This window comes from Thermobia domestica, chromosome 10, assembly GCF_964235325.1.
Source record: "Thermobia domestica chromosome 10, izTheDome1.hap1.1, whole genome shotgun sequence".
Classification (NCBI taxonomy): domain Eukaryota; kingdom Metazoa; phylum Arthropoda; class Insecta; order Zygentoma; family Lepismatidae; genus Thermobia; species Thermobia domestica.
Genome location: NC_137463.1, coordinates 105,999,539 through 106,022,262, shown reverse-complemented (window position 1 = coordinate 106,022,262; position 22,724 = coordinate 105,999,539). Strand labels below are relative to the sequence as shown.

The 22,724-nt window shown below is 36.7% G+C and overlaps 1 protein-coding gene across 1 annotated transcript in view; it reads right to left on the bottom strand.

The window, feature by feature from the left end:
• Rcd6 (Reduction in Cnn dots 6) overlaps positions 1 to 22,345 on the bottom strand; it is a 207,914-nt gene extending 185,569 nt beyond the window's left edge. The window contains exon 1 of the mRNA XM_081728395.1: positions 21,805 to 22,345. Within this exon, the coding sequence (XP_081584521.1) occupies positions 21,805 to 21,876 (72 nt within the window). The 5' untranslated portion in view covers positions 21,877 to 22,345. The remainder of the gene's footprint in view (positions 1 to 21,804) is intronic.
• Positions 22,346 to 22,724: the final 379 nt, after the last annotated feature.

Sequence of the window (22,724 nt, the reverse complement as noted above, 5' to 3'; positions counted from 1 at the left end):
AGGAGCATGGTTCAGGAACGTATTGCCAAATCTGCAGACATACCAGGATTTTGTTGACAGCTTCAAGCGACAGTATTTGTCCCCAAGACTAGAGAGGGTACAAAAGCGGAGATTACAGAATATGCGACATGAACGGAACCAATATCCTTCTTTAACGGATTTCGTATGGGCAATAGTGGAGCGCTATCACGCTATAATAACAGATGGGAATGAAAAAGAACTCATGGAAATAATCTTAGATAACATACCGCCAGAAGATGCCAAAATCGTCCGAGCGAACCCTAGTCGAAATGTGGACGACCTGGTACTAAAGATAGCCGATATGGAAGACTATGGTGATCCGTGGAGTTATAATGAGTCGAAACCTCGATACTCAGGAAATAATAAACCATACATGCGAACTCCACAAATACGATACGCGAAAAGGATGAAGATGGACTCCGCATCCCAAACAGAGAACCCAGATAACAATCCATCATTTGTTAACGAATCACCATCTGAAAATATTAACCAGAACAAATGGAGATACAACTACGGACCAGTTTACCCTAATAGGAGAGGAAATAATCGTGGATGGTATATGAATCCATATGGTCCTCCACCACCTTGGTGGAATAGAAGAAGAAACTTTCGAATGGGTCAAAATCAGAATGGAAACTCAAGAGTTAATGCTTCTGAATTGGAAAAAATTAATGTGTCATCATCTGCTACCGATGTGTCACATCCGATTCAGAATCCGCAATCGGGAAACTAACGCCGCAGCCTACGGAAACAGGGGTAGGTGGCTGCGATGGAAATGTATCCCCTGATATAGTTACTAATGATGACATCGTACGCAACCCGAAACAACTGGGTCAAGATATTCACCGATTATATGGTAATTTCATATTTAAAGAAGATCCTGATTTGTATGATCCGGAGGAAATGAGGAGGAAGCAATCACAAGATGATTATTGCAACTTATTGAAGAATAAAATAAAAGTAGAAAACTCGGAACATATTAAATTATTCAGATCATTACTGTTTGTTAAGAACGTGAAACGTGGGAGTTGGCTTCTGGTAGTGCCCCAAACTATGGCCAAGGACATTGTTCGTCGAATCCATCAGAAGGGCCATTTTGGTCAAAAGAAGTGTTTAGCTTTTTGCAAATCCATTTTCTATTGGAAAACATTGAAAAAGGATATGATACACTGCATCCAAGATTGTTTAGAGTGCGCTAAGACTAAACCAGCGAATCGTAAAATCCAATGTGAAAAATATCATCTGGACGCAAATTATGCACATAATAAGATTTGTTTAGATTTAGAAGGTAAACTTCCTAATAGTCATGGTTTCCAGTATATTCTATCCGTTGTTGATGTATACTCACGCTTTGTTTGTTTCTATCCTCTACGTAAAGCTAACACCGCGGAAATAATTAGAACGCTAGAAAAGTACTACTTTTATGTTTTTCCTTATCCATCTTCCATTGTAAGCGATCAAGGAGCACAATTTACCTCGGCGCAGTGGAAAAAGTTTTGCCAGGAACGCAAAATTAAACATTGCCTAACATCTCCTTATAATCCTCGAGGAAATGGTATCATAGAAAGAAAACATCGAGATCTCAACCGGATTATAAGACTGTATTGTGCTGAAGAACAAAGTAATTGGAGTAAAATGTTGAAACCTGTACAGGATCTTTTAAATAATTCTGTGAATACCATGACGCAACAGGTTCCTGCCGAAATCTTTCTCGGGCATTCATCTGTGGACATATTCAAGAAAGCGTATAATTGGCCGGAGGAATTATATCCTTTGGATATACATGATAGAATCATAAGCTTACGAAATCCTGTCCTGCCGAAATCATCTACTAAAGCCACGAGTGAGAAAGATATTGTTCTGAAACCTGGAGATTTAGTTATGAAAAAGACACACTATTTATCATCTGCGTTCAAAAGTGAATCAGCGAAATATTTGAACTGCTATGTGGGACCTTATTTAGTAAGTAAAGTGTTACGCAATTGTGCAGTGCTGGATACTTTAGATAATAAATCGATTGGAACTCATAACTTCCGAAATTTGAAACTCTTCAAATGTTCACCTGAACAAAAAACTAAATTAATGGAAAAATATGCTATAGAGAAGACATAAAAAAAAAAAATATCACTGATAATTTTTTTTTCCTTGAAGAGGGGGAAAGTTGTTATGCCCCACAATTATTCTTGTTTATACCTTTTGCTTGTCATGTTGTTTGTTTATTTGTGTCGTTGCTTTCCTTGTTTATATTCGTGTTGTTCAGTATGTAAATTTTATTTGTTATATGTTTTGTCATATGTCAACTTAATTTTGGTCGGTACCAGAAATTAATTTATTTAAATATTAAATGAAGAAGAAAGAATATTAAGAATAAGAAGAATATTAAGTGAAAAAAATGTAATTGTGATTGGAAATTGTCAATCTGTTACTTTTAACGGAAAATTTAATTAAAATAATAATCTTCAGAAGTGATTAATGTGTTTAAATTGTAATCGGCCAAAAGTTACATAATTTAATTTATAATTATTTAAGTTTCGAACGTTTTGTGTATATTTTAAAGGTGCTAAGAAAATAATGAATATGCAGAGTTAAATACTTTCTTCTAGGGCTTAGGCCCTTACTCTTCCCTACCGCCACATCACCGTAAAATGGTTCTAATGTAACCTATTGTGTAATCTACAAGTATAAAATCCAAATTTTAGTAACCCTCTACAATTTAATCAATATAAATCTTTTGAAAATATTTATTTGTTTCGGCACGACTTTATAATAATCGTAATGCCTATTTTGTTACTGAATCGTTATCTACATGATTGAATGACATATGAATCCGCATATCATTAGATGTAATCTATTCCTTTGTGTGAGACTGAGTTAATCCATGAAATTTAAATATTGAATTATGAAGTTAAGTAGCATATACAGCAACGCCGGAACGATGATTATTTATACAGAGGCTATATATAAAAGGAATAAAAGATATAATTATGAATATGAATATATAAAAAAAAAATAAATGTATTAATGGAAGATTTAAGAATGTATTTGAAATATGATAGAATTTATAGTTAATATACGTTGCCTTTGTGGAATTAAGGAGCTGTGGCGAATGCTGGATATATAAATAGTAATTTTAGAGTCATAACAAGATAAGTTCTGATCATGGAAATGCTAGATGCGGAATTCTTGACTAAGTTCGGTAACCAAACGGTATTATTGATTTGTATTAAGTTTAGTGTTAGAAATTCGTATTTTACTTGAAAACTTCCATACATTCCGTCAGTTAGTCACGGTTTATTCTCATACTGTACCGTGCAATGTGATCGTATAGATCTTCATGGTTATTTGCTTCTGAAATCAAGGATCTGGAACTAAAATACTTTTTTCCACGTTTTGCGTAAACGTGGTGGCGACTCAGTTTAGGCCAATACAATAACTCTAAAATAAATGTCAGATTTGTCAAAATAATAAAGCGTTGTCGAAGAGCGTGACAGATTTCGACATGAGAGGCAAACCAAGAAGGGGAAGACTTCAAGAATTCGAAAACGATCATCTGGAAGCATACTCGAACAAGATTCGTGAAAAAATAACGAAGAAACACGGTAAGAAGCTTGGAGTTGGATATTCGACAATCCTAAAACGACTTTCTCATGCACTGGCAAGATCCCATACGAGCCAACAGAAAAGAACTATAGAGAGTCGACTGAACACTTGTGTGTCACTTTTTGTTCGCCATAAAAGAAAATCTTTTCTGTGGAAAATAGTAACACGAGATGAAAAGTGGGTTTACTACGATAATCCTAAACATTGATAATCGACTGCTAGTCAGCCGTCAACGTTCATCGCTAAAATGAGTATCCATTGCAAAAAAAAAAAAAAAAAAAGTTTTATCGTGCATTTGGTGGGATGTAAAGAGCGTGTTTTATAACGAATTGCTGAAGCTTAGTAAAACAATCAATGTCGAACGCTACAGCAATCAATTCCTCCGTTTGAACGAAAAAAGTCGAGGAGAAACGACCTTTCACTAGCCAAGGAATGCAATAGATCATATTTAATTGTTCCATGACAGTGCTCGTCCACATGTCGCTTTATCAACAAAAGAAACACTTTTCAACCTGGGTTGGATAGTTCTTCCACATACTGCACTTTCACCTCATCTCGCTCCTTCAGATTATGTTCAGGTCCTTACAGCATACACTTTCGGTCAATACTTTGCAAACATTGATAATATTCAAAATTCCATTGACAACTTCATCAACTCTAAGCCACATTTGTTCTTTAAAAAGGAAAAACGCAAGCTACCTGATTTATAAAGAGTAAAAAGCTAAAAATGATAGAGAGTAAAGAAAAGTACTTTGATGATTAAGATCGTATTTTGTTGCTTAAAAATGTGATTTTTATTCTCAATAGAAAAAAGCTGGAAACTTTTACACGCACCTACAGTAATCGTTCCTTTATCATTTGCTTTTGACCTCATTAAATAGCCTATTGCGAGTACTAAAAGCGCGATCTAACAATCATGAGATAATAATAATAATAATAATAATAATAATAATAATAATAATAATAATAATAATAATAATAATAATAATAATAATAATAATAATATTTTATCGTCTCAAACTAAAGGAAGGATAGTTACTTGACATTCAAAATGCTGTACACAAGAATGAAAAAATTTACCTTCCTCCCTCCTTCAATTTGAAGTGATACAACTTTAATTTTTACAAACGTGACTTCCCTTACAAGCCGCCAACGCAAACTTTCCGAGACGCGAAGATTGGAGTTGGCTTCAAATTTGTCAGAAAGGATCTTTCATTCTTCGATGATATGAAAAAGCAAATATTTTTCCCAAAAATGCTTCAAGTGTTAAAGGGAAAACTACATAAATACATTTTGTGTTTCTTAAAAAAAAAATGTCCAATAGATTTTTATCCATAAAGAATATTGCATCAGTGTATAATTTACTTGAGATAATGAAACTGTGTGGTAGCAACACCAAAGGCACACGGAAATGTCTGGTGGGATCATATCGATAGGGCGTGACCAACTACCGCGTAAGAGAATGACATGTGACAGATAATCTGCCCGATGTCTGACGGATGACTTTTCTTGTTGACAACAAAATTCATATTGACTTGCGTACGTGACACACACACACACACACACACACACATATATATATATATATATATATATATATATATATATATATATATATATATATATATATATATATATATATATATATATATATATATATATATACAAAAAATGCATATACAGTACCGAAAACCTAAGATGATAATTTTACAAGGTCTAGGGACGCTCCATCTGAATCACAATTAGAAGTAAATGAAATTGGATTATATTATGAATGTAAAGAAACGGATACGAAGAAAGTCAGTGTACGATGAACACGGCAAGAGATACACCCTGCGCTCTCGATGCACAATCATGTCGAAAATTGGTGTCAAATTTGTTGCATTCTTCTATCTATTAAACAAATAATTTCTGAGTATAAAGAAAATCAACTAGAATTCTATTTTAGGTACTATCTCGAAGTACAGTTCGTGTATCAAAATAAAATCTGATAAATGAATAATTGTGGTGGCCTTTCGAAATCACACACCTAATTGATGTATTTAATAATCAAGTTAGGAATGTTGTGCAAAGCCGATAGATATTATGAGCTATAAATATTTCAACACAAAATTTTATTGTCTCTATCCCAGAAAATAAATCCATTACAACGTAATAATAATAATAATAATAATAATAATAATAATAATAATAATAATAATAATAATAATAATAATAATAATAATAATAATCATCATCATCATCACCATCATCTACAGAAGCCCTTCTTAGAAGTCATGTGCATTGCAACTCGGAATTGAAATATTTGTATGGTTTCTATGACTTGGAAGGACAATGCTGCAAAGCTGTTGGAATTTACTAACATTGGCATACTTGATAATGCTACAGTGATAAACAAAGAAACCAAAATATTATTAACAACTATAAATAATCTCAATGTCATTAACTTTAAAACATTTCAACATTATCACCAAACTTAACTGAAGCATTAGAAGTAGAGGATTTATATAGATATACATAGGGGAGGCGGACCTGGTGGATTCTCGTGGGTGCGCCCACAATCATTGTTCGAAACTTCACACCACACCACGACACACAGCCGTATTTCACCGTAGGATGGTGGCATTGCAGTCAATCTTTTTTTTTTTTTTTTTTTTTTTTTTTTTTTTTTTTTTTAAACCTACTATCGACCGTTGTCTGAGAACTAGCAAAATCAACTTTCATAGGAGAGTGCGACTTTGTAGCTTCATAGAAGGGTGAAGCTTATTGCACTTTTGCAGTGGCCCAAATGTGTCTCCGTATCATTTGTGGTTTTGCAAGATAAGACTTCTTTTTCAAACGAGTCGGCACGTGCCTGCACTATGCAAAAGCCGCTACAGATTTGTGCTGATATGTCAACCTCCGCTACGATGCCATTGAGAACTTTTAAATGACGCTTCCTTGCACTCCGGATGAAACGTACGTTTTATGCATGATGCTGATCTTAGTGGACCCGATCTTGAGTCTCTGTCCTCTTTGAACTGCATAATTCTGTTAACAGCTATCAAGGATACAAACATAGCACTGTTGGTGCGCAGACTCCTGTTATACTCCCAATGCTGACGTGCCTTGGTGTCATTTGTTGTACTGCATACTCACGGCACCACTTATAGTATTATCGACCCACAAATCCATCGGTTTCCGCGAAACTGTTTTACTCTTGGAGTATCTATCAAGGCAGTCAATATATATACGCAAATGGTTATCAGAATAACAGAAACACCTGGAGTTGCAAACACGATGTCTGAGTTGCAATGGTCAGGCGGTGACTGCAGTACCGAGCTGTTGGTGGTGGTGTCTTAGGAGAAATTTCGTACTACATAAGGAGCAGTAGAAGGCAGCATGTAGATGGTGACGATCTAGAAAACTCAGGCAAAACCACATCGGAAGAAACCTCTCAGTGGCAGGTGCGGCCGAACATCAAAGTGGATTTCGCTTAGAACCGTCTTGCGAATGTGGTACAAGAGACGGAGAAACTCAAACAGCACCTCCCACAGCCTGTATCAATAATCACAGTCTGCCGTGAGTTACATGATATACATATACGGGATCGGGTTGCGCGATCAAATTCACTGATAAGGGACCATAACGCTTTAGCACGATGATAATGGCCGCAAACATGTAACATAGACCGCTGATAACTGGAAACTTGTGATATGATCGTTAACCATATTCCAAACAACGAATCATGCTTATACATTTTGGACGCCCAAAAAAGTGTATGATTCGCAGTGCCTCCGCATTACTGCGAAATATGGAAGCAGCTCTATGATAATAGGGACAATACTCTTGTTTTCAGTGGGTCCTGTGATGATTCTTAACGATCGCGTCACTACCCGAGATTGTGTTGCCATTTTATGGGACCATGTGAATATATAGTACAGACACAGTTTCTGTGCAATGATGACATATTCCTGGGTCACAATGCATTCACTCACACAGTTGGAACTGTTACAACAGGATGAAGTTGAACAACTTTTCTGGCCTACCCAATCCCTGGTCATAAACAATTGAACATCTGTGGTCCGTTTTGGAGACAGAAATCCAGCCCAGATTTCCGCTTCTGTTGCACACGGAATGGTGTAATATTCCAATTGCAACCTTCACGATCTCTACGATTCCAATCCACGTCGCATCAGAGCTGTTCAGAGGACGAAAGGTTGTCCAGTGCCATATTAACCTGATAAATTGCACTTTTCCCCGATGTTTTCTTTACTCTGCATAATTCATATCTATTATTCAATTTTTACTTGCAAGTAGAAGCTGATGGTATGATTCTTAGCACACCTATGTTCATGTACTTATAGTGCTTGGCACAAGGTCATACACAGGCGAGGCTATTGCGCATGATACCCTTACCCAAGTATACCCTTCCCTCCTAAAATACATCGGTGCAAATCTGTCTTTAACATGGGGAGGGGCACGTAAGACTTTTTTTTTTTTTTTTGTTGTTGTTGTTAAGCGATGCTCAAAATATTTGTGAAGTTGAAAAACAATCTTGTGGAGGATCAGGGAGCAGAGTTGTCTTCAACATTGGGAGGCCGGCAGATTTGAGGCTTATTCTGGGGAGACATCAATTTCATCTCACTTTCCTTTGTGGTAACCGGACACAAATCATCACATTTTTCCCCAAAAAGCACACTTCAAATCGAATTATTGGGGGGACAGTCCCCCAGTTCCAAGATTGGAGGAGACAGGTCCCCTTCATCCTCCCGGGATTTGCGCCAGTGTTAAAATAGTCAAGTATAGTTATAGTTCTATAGAGAGTGGGTTTGAAATCATTATATAGGGTCTAGTATTTATAGTAAGAAACTTTCTTTAAAAAAAAAATAAATAAAAACCCTTTTTGAAAACTTTTATGTTGCTCTTTCGGCTGGTTTAGTGGCTAGCACGTGCGCCTTTGGTACACAGCTACGGTGGTTTAGATTCTACCTTAAATTAAAAGTCATATAACCTCAGAGCTCAAAAGGGATGCTCAATTTCGACAAACTTTTCTGTATACGCCTTTTTCCCCTCCCCCCTGTGAACAAAATCCCCAACTTCTGCTTTAAAAAGATGAACTGAATGCTCTAGCACTCTGAAATTTCGAAATGTTAATCAAAATAGGACAATGCTCCTCTGGTGGCATTTGATACTTTATTTCTCACAACATCATTTAAAACATTGAAAGTAACATTTGTATCTATAAATGAAAGTATCTGCTCTAGTGCACTGCACACCAAAAGTTACAGCAATGACATTTCTCTTCTTCTTTTTTTCCTTAAATCTACAACACAGAACTTTCCCTTTGACTGTGACATGGCGCGACTTTCTCATTAATGCTCTAGTACGCATATCGTTCGTTCCTGGGAAAGGAACAAGAGTGAATTCATGGGAAATTTTCTTTCAATTATTATCTGTAGAAAAAAGAAAGAAAAAGAAACAGACTAAACCAAAATGTGTCGCCATTTTTAACATGTGAGAAAAGCAAGGAAATGTTTCGTACAGAAACATTTGTTGAATATGTGCGGTCTTGCATGTATACATGCACGACGTATACACAACGAGAGAGAGAGAAAAAAATGTAGTATTTTCATGCATGGGTTGTTTATACGTAGGGTAATTGTCCACTTGACAGCCCATGTAATTTCCGATTTCAGAGATAACATTTGTTTGTTTATACATTAATACAAGTGTTCCGTAATTGTAAATCTGAAAGGATTGTCAGAAAAAGTAACATATACATTATTATTTCTAGTTTAATTTAATATCGTTATTAATAAGAACTGAACCTCTTTCAAAGGAAGTAAAGATCCAGGAGGAAGCAATGAACTTTTTGTGATCGCTTCCGATATGTTTTTATTTTGTTGTGCTTAGTTAACGACCAAAAACAATTCATAAGACTACTAGGATAATTGTCTGTATTAAAATTACCTTCCCTTGAGAGGAAGTCTCTGGGAATTCACAGTATTTTTCTTTCCAAGTTCGACACATATATATATCTTTAGTATTCTATATTTGATAACATGCGTGTACTGTAGTTTCAGAAAATCCTGCAGAAATACTGTATTTTTTCCTTTTTTAAAACTACTTTCAAGCATAGATGTTGAATATACCAGAAATATTTTAATAACGTTAGAATGTCATAAAGTGAAAATGGCATGGGTTAGTTGTAATCCGTTAGGATAAAGATCATGGTGGTAAAATGCAAATGCATGATGGTGCCATACTGGTAGAATGATAAACAAAAATTTTAGGAATTATATATATATATATATATATATATATATATATATATATATATATATATATATATATATATATATATATATATATATATATATAAGGATCAAAAGATTGCGATCTTGGCCAATAATTAGTTTTTGAGCCAGGGGCCACAAATTTTTTGAACGGCTCCTAAATCGAGTTTTCGTATTTTATACGGAATAAACACATCATACTGAATTAAGTGATAGTTTGAGTTTGGTTACACTATATTTAGTTCTCCAGATATAAGGCGTACAAGAAAATTTTTGATTCAAATATATCGGATCTTTTGGTCCAGAAACAAGGTGGGAAATCCAAACAGTTGAAGTGTGTGTGTATTTGACGAGAGAGAGAGAGAGAGGGGGGGAGGGAGTCAGGAGTGTAAAAGAAAATCTTCTCACTGGAATGTTTCGATATAGAGAGTTCACATAATTGAACATGCATAATTATTAAATTATATGATTACGGATACGCTAATCACTAGTTCACTTAATAATTGCATATAAATTAAATGTTCCTTCCATATGAATTACTGAGCAAACTTCTCACAACACTGTCACTTTATTCAACTGCCCCGTAAGTTATTAATTCTGGATTTCGCACCCTCAGGGAAAGGAAGAAAACTGTACTTCCCGGAGAACACACTATCCACACATTTGCCTGTAAGGAAACTACGTGAATTACTAGCTAGAGAACAGTTGTTCACACGTTAATTCATTCATTCATTCATTTGTATTGCGAAGTACGGTAGTAGTGATGTTCATTTCACTCTCTTTGCAGATTTTTAAACGTTATATGCTACTCAGAACTGTTGTGGTTTTATGCAAACTGCAACTTTAAAATTAATGTGAATGTGACTATTAGAATTAGAATGAGAAAATTATATTAGGCGTACGTATTTTCATTCACGATTGTTTAGCAAAGGAATCCATATTTTGTAGCATCATCATCAGTGGCGGATCTGGAAGGTAAAACTGCGATGTCAGCCAGACTCCAGACTATGATAGGTATATCATGACTTTCTACGCAAATAATTTTAATTTGAAATCCGTTTACGCACTTCGTTAACAGAAACTAGGAATAAAAAAATTAATAATTACTTTCACCAAATACAGTTAGACATTCATTAGAGGCATTATATATAAAATGGAATTAACATTCAAGTTGGAAATTATCGAAGAAAATAAATGTTGAATATAAATATACAACTTATCGTTATTATCCTAGAAGTATCCAATAAAAATATACTATAAACTTTCAAATATAAATAATAGCTTCAATTATTTTGTCACTCAATAAACTAGGGGCATATCTCCCCCGGCTAGATCCGCCACGGATCATCATCGAACGTGTAGTGAAAACTCAACCAATAATAATCGACATCAGCGTGTGCCAGAAAAATATATCGGAGAGATGTCTTCTCTGAGTGTCCTTTCTAAAATAAGGTTCTACGCATTTAGCTAACGATAGTTAAGGGGTTCTATTAAGAGGAATCTCTCTTTATGGTCCAAAAGGTAAAAGGAGAACTGGAAATCACGTATTAAGAATTAGCATGAGTGATATCACATGCATACAAGGTGAGTAATCCTAGCAGCACAGACAGTTGGCCCAACCATGGAAAACGATAGGATAGCCAACTGTCAATTGACCCTACGTTGTAATAGGTCGCTTTGCCGATCATTCGCCAATCAACTCAATTGCTAACGTAACCCCGACGATAGAAGTAAAATTGTGGTTGGGAGTACAAGATCGGATAAATGACGGCAAATTGTTGCTTGGCCAATACACACTTCAAACTACGTTCGCCTATCGATTTTTGAACTTTGTTTTTGCAAGTACCAATTCCCAATCAAGCCGACCGACCACTAGCCTATCAAGTGTGCTACCAGTGAATTACGGCTTCATTCTACAGATTCTCAAATACATACATCAATCAATATTTCCCGGTCTCTTCAATGTTACTTTTAAAGCAAGGAAAAAATTCACTAGGCCAAAAAAAGTGCATATTTTGGAAAGAGAACATCACGACCTTCAATATCCTTCCTAAGTACGACATTGGTAGTGGCTCAGTGGTAGAGTGCTCATCTTTGGTGTACGACGTCCCTAGATTGATCACCAGGTTTTACGAGTTCGCGGTAGACAACTACGGTTTCCACCTGTTCCAAATTAGGCGGAACATCCCGAATTTAAGGGAAAAAAATCAGTGAAGGGGTACTGTCCAAAGGATTTACAAAATATACGAACAGCATTTGTAAATTTCAACTCATGTTGTATACCTATAACAGACGATCGAGATGTTGATGTAGTTCTGTTGCTTTTTTCTTTGGCAGCATTGAAATCACCGCCAATGATGTTACTCTTTGTAAACTTTTGAAATGCGGGTGTGGAGAAGAATGGAGAGCATTAGTTGGGTCGAGCGGAAAACGAGTTGAGTTGATTTTAGTTTAGCGTCCCTTTCAGCAGCGAGGCTATATGAGACGTGGACCTACTGATTAACGTGGAATCCGAACCACATGAGCTCCCGCCGGGAATCGAACCCGGGTCTCCCGAGCGGAAAACGAATGAGAAGGTAGGGGAGAAAAGAACAATTTTAGACATTATTGAAAAGATGAAGAGAAACTGGTTGGGACATTGGCTAAGAAGAACTGTATCATGAGGGTCGTGTTAGAGAGTATGGTGGCAGAAAGGGAGGGAGAGGGCGAAGGAGGCTATAAATGATGGACGGTATCAAAACAGAAAATTCGTAGCTGAAGACTGTGCAGCATGGAAGCTTCACAGTCGCGGCAAGTGACCAGCAAATTATGGTAGAATAAATATGATAATTATCATTAATAATAAATTGTTTCGTGTGCAAATTTGAGTATGAAGAACCTTCGATCTGGACTAGGGATGGCCACATTTCCCGGAAAAACGGAAAATATATTTTCTGGAAACCGGAAAATTGAAAAAGGAAACCGTAAAATTGAAAACGGAAACCGGAAAATTGAAAACGGAAGATTGAATATTTTCTGGGAAACGAAAGACGGAAAATTTTCCAGAAAAATGGAAGACGGAAAAAATTTCCGGAAAAACGGAAGAAGAAAAATTTTCCGGAAAAGCGGAAAACGGAAAATGTGATTTTCGAAACCGGAAAATCATTTTTCCGGGAATGTCCATCCCTAATTTGGACATCTTCGATAAGTGTGTCCTGGTTAAAGCTTATCAAAAGGTTGCAACCGTATGGACAACATCATGTCCGTGGGCTTTCTCAACGTTCTTCCGTCTCTTTCTACATCCTCATTCCACAAATTCTTTCATATGCATAAACTTTCATTAATTATCCATCCCTTATAACCCAAAGGGCATAAGTGTTGGTCGTAAAACTAGAGATTGACTTTCATTTTCAATTGTTACTTCTATCCTTATGTCTAGAGCGTTTGCTTTGGTGCACTTGTATGTTCAAGATACAAAATATGCTATAAGCCATCTCGTATAAAATTCCGAGTAGAGATTAAGATCCCATTTTAAACAGTAAATCCAATCCTTCATAACCTGCTACATAAGAACGTAAAGAAAAATCCACTATGTTTGTATACATATATTTTAATAATAATCTCGTATCCCTTTCGCAGAATAACACTCGAGTCGAAGTAGTTCTTTTGAGTTCTATTATATCCAATAATACTTAAGTTTTAATTCATTTATTGTGAACACGTCTCTTGGAAATCGAATACCAGTAGCCTTACAAAATCCGATTAGTATGAACTTCACGTTTTGTTAACTTTGAAAGGAGCATACGCAACACAGGGACACTGACCTCGCTCGTTTTCGTCGGCTTAAAAAACTATCCCACAAGCACCTACGTAGAAAGTGAAACATTCGTTTCATGGAACCCTACTCCCTTAGGGTTCAAACACAAACCTGTTCTCTCTTGGAAAGGAACAAGAACGTACAAAATATAATTTTTAATTTACAAATGATTACGTTGAAACCCAATATTTTGTGTGGTTATTGATGTGAAAACGGACATTTAATATCCTACATTTTTTGATGACCTCTTAGTTACTAAAAAAAAAAAAAAAAAAAAAAAGGTTATTTTTGTAAAACTAAGCTCTCATCACAATGTAATGAAATAGGCTACATATGCTAAATTAAATAGACTCAGTAACAGAGCGTTCATTTCTGATGTGTGTGATGCTTAGTTCGGTACCAGCTCTTGCCAAGTGGACACAACATCGGGTTTCCTCGGGGTACTCCTCTCGTTTCCTCCCACATTCTCATTCTACTAATAATTCCATCATGTCTCAATCATCCGTCTCGTTTAGCTTAACAGGGATAATCGTGGGACGTTAAACTGAAAGATTTCATTTTCATTTTGTGGTGGACAAACACAACGTGCGTGGGTTTTCTCGGGGTTTCCGCGTTTTCTCCCACTTTCTTCATCCCATCCAGAGGTGCCCATCCCCCCCCAAAGCTGATGGCGCACTCCCCCCCAAAACTAATAATCTCTTCCCTCCTCAAAACTCAAGTCCTCTAAAAACAATTGCCCAGTGTAGCAGTAGTTTTTATAGTACTAGTAATTGTTATTTTTGTTGTTTTTATTTCCTGTAGTAGTATTATAGAATGCTTGTAGTAGTAGTAGGGGCAGTAGTAATTATAAAAATGGCATTACTTTTATTAGTAGTCTTGGTAGTGTACAATACTAAATATGTTCTATAAGGATATTGAAGGGTATAAAAACTTCCACACACTGTGTATGGCACAGGTATTCTTTTTTTACAATTAGTAGTATTATTTTTTTCTTTACAAAATATTGATATAATTCCCTTGTACATGAAAAGTAAGACGGAAGTTACAAGTTATTGAGTTTGATACCACAAGAAAATGTTGTCCTCGAAATTAGCCTACAAAAAGAAGTGATATCCAACAAAAAACATTCCTGTAAAAGAGCCAAGTACGAGTGGCCTTAAAAAGAATTGAAATCACAAAAATAGGCACCAAGTTCTGGTGGACAACAGTTACAAACACTCAAGGAATCACTTTCAAATTTAGATTTGAAACTTGGCTGTTGTCTGTATGGTTGCCATTAGCTCACAATTATGCCAAACTACTTTATAATTTTCAACAGACAACATAGGCAAGTTTCAAATCTAAATTTGAAAGTGATTCCTTGAGTGTTTGTAACTGTTGTTCACTAGAACTTGGCGCCATCCTTTCATATAGCAACTTGCGTGGTACTTCATTCATAGAGTTTCTAAGCAGGGGGTATGGGGATTCATTCTCGAGATTTAAAAAAAAAAATCGCATCGTGTTCCAGTGTTATTCTGACGACAGCAAAATTACTTATTCGACATTAGAGTAAAATTCTTCCCCAATTTTTTTATTCCCCCCAATTTTTTCTCGATGGCACAACTTGCGCCATTCATCCCTCCTGTGGCGGCCCTTCCCTCTTAAAACAAACCAACCTTTCCTTTCATACGGCTACTTGCGCAGTACTTCATTCATCGAGTATCGAAGCAGGGGGTACGGGGGTTCACCCCGGAAAATTTTTGAAAATTAGCTTCCCAAAATCGTGTTTTAATGCTATTCCGACAGTAAAATTGCTAGTTCGAAAGTAGAGTAAAATCCCCCCCAAAATTTTTCTCAATGGCGCAGCTTGCGCCATACATCCCCCCTGTGGGCGGCCCTGATCCCATCATTTCGTCCATTATGATTCATCGTTTTCCTTAACCTCGGGGTATAATCATGGGACGTTAAACTAATATTTATTTCATATATAATTCTATTTATGCGTTACTTAAGAACATAATCATCTGATGTATTGTAGGTACCAGACAGGTTAATTTCATTTTCTATTGAATCAAATGATCTCATGCCTAATAACAAAAAATACATTTTTCTCACTCAGTTTCTTCTTAACTGTTCACTACAATCCTAGATAAAATTATTTACTTTCATACATATATTTTACAAGTTGTAAAATAAAAGTAATAGTCGAGTTGGATGGACAAATTGTCATTGTAGAGAATGAGAATGTATTGATAGGTCGCCGCACACCGCACATAAAGGAACTGATGAGACTAAAATTAAATGTCGAAGATGGAGTGAAAAGTCTCATATAGCCTCGATGTTACAAAGGAATGTTAAACGCAAAACAAACAAAATAATCTTGAAGTCAAACAAACAAACAAATATTTGGGTAAAATATATAATATTAATACGCATTTGTTGAAATAAATATTCCTTATATAAATATGAATGTTCTTGAGTTGAATCTCCAGTCAGTAATGGCAACGGATGTGCTGAAAACACATCATCCAAATAAAAGCTGTCTGGGTGGCCTAAACGCTTCATGAATCGTAGTGTTAGTTTAGTCTCTGAGAGTTGATTGATTGATTGGTTTGCATAGAATTTACGTCCTTTGTCAGCAGCGAGGCTCTACTAGATGAAGCATAATTTAAAGTAGAATTAAAAAAAAAAAAACATTGCACTTTGTTCAATAATGATTTTACACCAAGAATCGAAACCGCGCTCTCGTGCACTAAAGAGATGAGAGCTAACTGCTACACTTTGAAAACGGTTATACGAAGTTTAGTAGCGAATAGTAATTTAGATAACTTCAATATTGCTAGAAATAGCTAAAATATTTAGTAAAATAAGAAAATAGTTAGACCTTAATACTTAAAACCAAACGTGATTTACCAAGGGTCGCGGTGGCTCAGTGGTAGAGAGTCCACCTCTGGTGCATGGGGTCCTTGGTTCGATCCCAGCTCTCGCCAAGGGAGCCTTGTGGTGGGCAAACACTGTGTGAGTGGGTTTTCTGGGGGTTCTCATCTCCTCGCACTTTCTATATTCCCCCATTCCATTCATTGCTCACCATCCTCGTTCCCTTTAGCCTTGCCGGCATAATCGTGGGACGTAAAACCTAAATATTTCATTTCAAACGTGATTTATACTTTGGTCTTTTAAGGCACTTACTTCTGATACAAGAGGGCAAGGTGGCTTATTGGTAGAGTGCTTACCTCTGGTACGTGGGATCCCTGGTTCGATTCCCGGCCAAGTACGTTTGGAGTGGACAACATTGCATCCACGGATTTTCTCAGAGTACTCCCTTTTCCTCCCACATTCCACCAGTTCTTCCATCATCATTCACTTGCCTTAATCACCCGTCCCCCTTAGTCTTAAGGGCATAATCGTGGGATGTTATACTGAAAAAGATTCCATTTCACTTTGATGTGAGGGAGTACTTGATTCCATCCTGGACCATGTGAGTTTGTGGTGATCAACATCTGTTTCTTCCCACATTCTCATTCCACCATTTTTTTCATAATCCTTAACTTTCATTAATCATTTGTCTTCTTTAACCTAAAGGACATAATCGGAGTTTAGTCTCTTTCAGAATCGAGGCTATAATGAATCAAGGGCATAAACGTACGTGGAATGTTTATAGATAAAGAAAGTATATTTTAAGCGAGACTTTCAAGTTAGGTTCTCTCAATTCCATAATGTTAATGGAATCATTAAAATTATTATCAAAAATAAATATTTACCACATTAAGTTACATATATACAAAAATTCTGAAACGATATAAATTTGAGAGGTTTAATTCACCCTTGAAAAATTCTGAGCATGCTACGCATTGTGACAAATAATGCTCATTTCAGGAGATTCGTGGGGGGCATGATGGCTCAATGGTAGAGCGCTTACCTCTTGTTCGTGGGGTACCTGTTTCGATCCCCATCCAAGTAAGTTTGTGGTGGACAACATCGTATTCGTAGGTTCTCTCGTAGTTCCCTTCGTTTCTTCCCCATTCTCATTCCACGAATTTTTCCATCATCATTCACTTGTCTTAGAAAATAATCATAATCTTCCTTACGAGTCTTCATCCCGGCGAAATTAAAATACCGCTAATTTTACGGTAATTATGTGATATCTTCAAATAGATAAAAGATAATTGAAATATGGAACAAGAGCGCCCTATACAATATTATTTTGCGTGAGGTACCGTTATCACAAGTCACCTAATGGCTTTCCGTTTTCAGCTGTTTAGAAACGCGAAAATAAATGCTGATTTTCAAAATGGCTCGAAATCGAAAGCAGATAAGTGAGTCGTGATAACGGTTTCTCATGTAAAATAATATTGTCTAGGGCGCTCTTGTTCCACATTTCGATTATCTTTTATCTATTTGAAGATATCACATAATTACTGTAAAATTAGCGGTATTTTAATTTTACCAGGATGAAGACTCTTAACTAAAAAGAAAAAGGGCATGCGTGACATTAAACCGAAAGGTTTTATTTCATTTCTTTTCAAAAAATTTCCTCTGAAAATATTGATAACCTAAGTTGAGAACCATCGGAGAAATACTCCGGTGGGAAGAGGTTTCCTAATTCCGGAGGAGCGTAGAATATCCTTAATAGGCCACCCAATGAAATCGTGACTGGTGACAAGTAGAATTGGTTGTATTGCCCGCAAACCAATACATTTATAGGAAGAGAAGGAGATTGAAAATGGCTCTTAAAGAAGAAAAGAATAAAAACAGAAATAAACTGATCAGAACAGTGGGTTCTTCGAGATACACATATAGAAGATATAATAGAAGTTAAAAAAGGAAGGAGAACAGTTAGTGTTGCCTACGAAACGAGATGAGATGAGAAATAAGATTTCGTCTCGTAAACTTTTCTATTCTCGAAGAAGTTTTTCTCGTATCGTCTCGATTCTCGAAAGCTTCATCGCCTTGTCTCTTTTCGTAAAACTTTTTACAAAGTTTGTGCCCTGACTTCTCCGTTTGATCCAAAAGTTGTCAGAATCCTACCGCGTCATGAAGAGACTAAGAAAAATGTGATATAACAACATTTAAACCATATTTATTATTGACTTACATATCTTAAAACGTTGATAAATGCTGTTCACTGCGTTCGCACAATCACTTTATCAATGTATATCTTTTATATTATGAATCATGTAACAATAAAATAGTGTTCGAGATCTACGACTTGAGTGAACTGGGGGTCTCGTCTCGAATTTAAAACGGTACTTCTCGCCTAGTTTCCGAGACGAGACTTTTTTCCCACCTCTTGGGCATCATCAAATACGGTATTTCTTACAGAGGTTTGTGGTGCTTGGAAGTTACTCAATTTGCAGTTATTTGTATTTAAGAGTAACTCGGACCTAGGGTCACTATCCAGAATGGAGCTCGCGCTCATTAATCTCAAGTGAACGTCACGCTTGCTCAGACTGACAGTCTTCCGGGCTCGTGTTCGTTATCCTCAATGGGGTTCGTACTCGCTCACTAACTTCACTAAGGCTCACGTAGGCTCGGACTTTGGCTCCGATTCGCTATCTATCTATAGCACTGAAGCAGAAACGAATTTGCGCGCAATCGTTGAACTTCAGGCCGACTGAACCCAAGAGCCGGGCTTGCAAGTCTAGGCGCCCAACAGCACATGTAGCGACATCTATGAGTGCAACTGCTTATTATTAGGATTAGGGTGAAGCAGATATTGAGATGGTGTGCTCTCATATTTTATGTTCTGCACTGAAGACTACAAAAAATATTCTCACTCCCACGATAAGTGAGACACTTGTAATCACATGGAGCGTTTAGAGCACAACGGAATCAAATCCAATTAGCAAGTTTTATAAGGAAAAGAGAGAGAAAGTTTGTACGGTAGTTTTAAGCTCATGAAAAAGTTAACACTTTTCTTTTTATTAAGATTTATTTATAAGTTATTTATAATTTTTGGACATTTTTTTAAGCTTTAAAAGGACTTTCAGACAGAATTCTTCAAGATGATATGTGTCCAAATGATCATAAGTGGACTTGATTTCATTGTGTATTGAACGTGTCATATCTTAATAAGGAATTATATAGACTATTTCTGGGCTTCCAGTATCTATGGCCACTTTAGCCCCTCACTTATGAGAGATGTCCCCAGCCGATCACAGTATCTGGAGAACTGGAGAAAGAAGAAAGCGGCTTTTGACATATATCTTTCTATTTCTCCGGAAAAACCTTACTCAGGATGCCTGATCTGAATTTTTTTTTTTTACACCTTTCTATATCTTAATATGACAATTTTTATTTTTCTATATCATCTTCTAGAAGCCCCCAAAGTAAAGTCCGGGTAGGAAAATTTTTGTCCACGAGCTTTCAGTCGAAAATGGCCTGAAACAAGGAGATGCGTTGTCGCCATTATTATTTAACTTCGTTCTGGAATACGCTATAAGAAAAATCAAAGATAGCAACCACGGCCTACAGTTGAACGGTATTCACCAGGTTATGGCATATGCTGATGATGTAAATTTAATAGAGGATGATAGGAGAATAATAGAAAGAAATGCAGAGATCTTATTAAACGCTTGCAGGGACATGGGTTTAGAAGTAAATGCAGAGAAAACTAAATATATGGAAGTGCGTCGGGACCGGAATACAGCAAATTATGGATGCGTTAAAATATTAAATAATACTTTTGATAAAGTGGATAGTTTCAAATATCTAGGATCAATATTAACAGAGGAAAATCATATTCACGGAGAAATTAAATGTCGACTAAAAGCAGGGAATTTGTGTTATTATTCGGTTCAAAATCTCTTGTCGTCGCGAATTCTGTCGAGGAATTTGAAACTTAAAATATACAAAACGATAATCATGCCTGTTGTTCTGTATGGCTGCGAAACATGGTCACTTACTCTGAGGGAAGAACATAGACTGAAAGTATTTGAGAACAAGGTCCTGAGACGAATATTCGGACCCAAGAGGAACGGGAATGGGGAATGGCGAAAACTTCATAACGAGGAACTACATAATTTATATGGTTTACCCAACATTGTTAGGGTCGTCAAGTCTAGGAGGCTTAGGTGGGCGGGTCATGTAGCTAGAATGGAAGAAAGTAGAAACGCTTTCAAAGTCTTGACTGGAAGACCAATCGGAAAACGACCATTAGGAAGACCTAGGCGCAGATGGGAGGACAATATTAAGATGGATCTCGCAGAGATTGGAATACAAAGTAGAAACAGGATGCAGTTAGCTAAGGATAGAAGTCAGTGGAGAGCTTTTGTGAACGCGGCATTGAACCTCTGGGTTCCATAGGCCATAGAGTTAGTTAGTTTAGTTAGTTTATCTTGTAGAAGCCGATTAAGACTCGGCAATCCCGCTGCGTACAGTACTCAAATGAAATTAAATCTTTCATTTTAACGTCCTACAATTAGTTCCTTTAGGTTAAGGAAGACAGATGATTAAGACAAGTGAATGATGATGGAAGAATCGGTGGAACGACAATTTGAGTTAAAACGGAAGTACCCCGAGAAAACCCACGGAATGAGGTTCCATCACAAACTTATTTGTCTGGGGATCGAACCAGTGAGCAGTGACCATACGCACCAGACGTAAGTGCTCTAAAACTGACCCACTGTGCTCCCCGCGTATACAGTATTCATTGATTGGATTGGAAAATTGACGCATTCCCCAATGGACATCTATGATTAGAAGTAGGTGACGCCAGGGACAGAGATGCCTAGAGGTAAGTTTTAAGGAGTAAGTTGTGCCCATAAGATTTTTACTTTAATTACACCACAGTGATACCTTTATAAACCGGAAAAGTTCTGGAAATGAATAAAAATTTAGTCTAGAGCGCAAGTATCTCGACTTTATCACTACCAGTTCCTGTCTCCCTATTATTTTGGAGGTTTTTACACTAGCAATGGTGGGAACCCCAAAGTATGTATGGAGACACCTTCGGCCGGGGTGATAGAATACTTCAGGTGAAGCTTATACTATATACAGATATGAATAGTGACATTACTAATGTTTTTTTTTTTTTTTTCACTCATGGTCACGCATAGTTTCGCACTACTATCAACCAAAGATAAATCCCGTGTTTATGTCAGCAATAAATTGTTTGCAACTGCTACTTACCAAACTGTATATCCCTGTCATTGTTGAACCAACAAACAACGTGCAACAATAGCAAGACTCCAACAAAGCCATGGTAAAGAAATGTAATCATGTAACACTAGTTGCATTCGTGTAAACGTACAGATGCTAAGTATCAAATAATTTTACACTGGTTTCGCGAATCCATACCCCAGTAGTTCGAGGCATGCCGAATGTATTTTATTTGTTTATATACGAAGTACACAACAGATAAGAACGTAAACAACACAAAACACACACAGGAGAAAAGAAAGCAATATTTTCTTTTAATATCGTTTACGAATAAAATTGAAACTCAGGATAAGATTGAATGTTATACACTACACTGTTTCGATCCTCGTCACCACGTCAACTGAGAACATCAAAGGAAATCTTTTAGTATACAAATCTCTTTCATCAAACGTAAACGAAACAGCAACTTTCCTCTGCGACAGGTGTTCACTCGAGTGAAGCAAGGAACACGCTCGGCTCAGCCTCAGCGTACCAACTCTTGACGTAGGTATGTACGTACAGTCCACATTCTACTTACCGGTCCCTTCCCCTTCCCTTCCCCCTCCCATCAACAACACCTGAGAAACTTTCTTCGTCTATATCGCGCATACATCGTTGCCAGCTAGCTACCTTTAAAAAATACATATTGGTGACGCAATTTAAATTTCAAGCTGGCAGCACGTAGACAAGATAATGAATTCCAAGATCATATATAATCGCAAGGGGGTCAGAGTCCCTCCCTGCTGTAATATCGATAATTTGAATCAAGTTTCCGGGTATGTACGGGCCTGACTTCATCGAGGGACACGAGAGAGTCGAGGGAGTCAAGGGAGTCGAGGGACTCGTGGGAGTCGAGGGAGTAAAAATAATGACACGAGGGAGTAAAAATAATCACTCGAGAGAATTAAAAT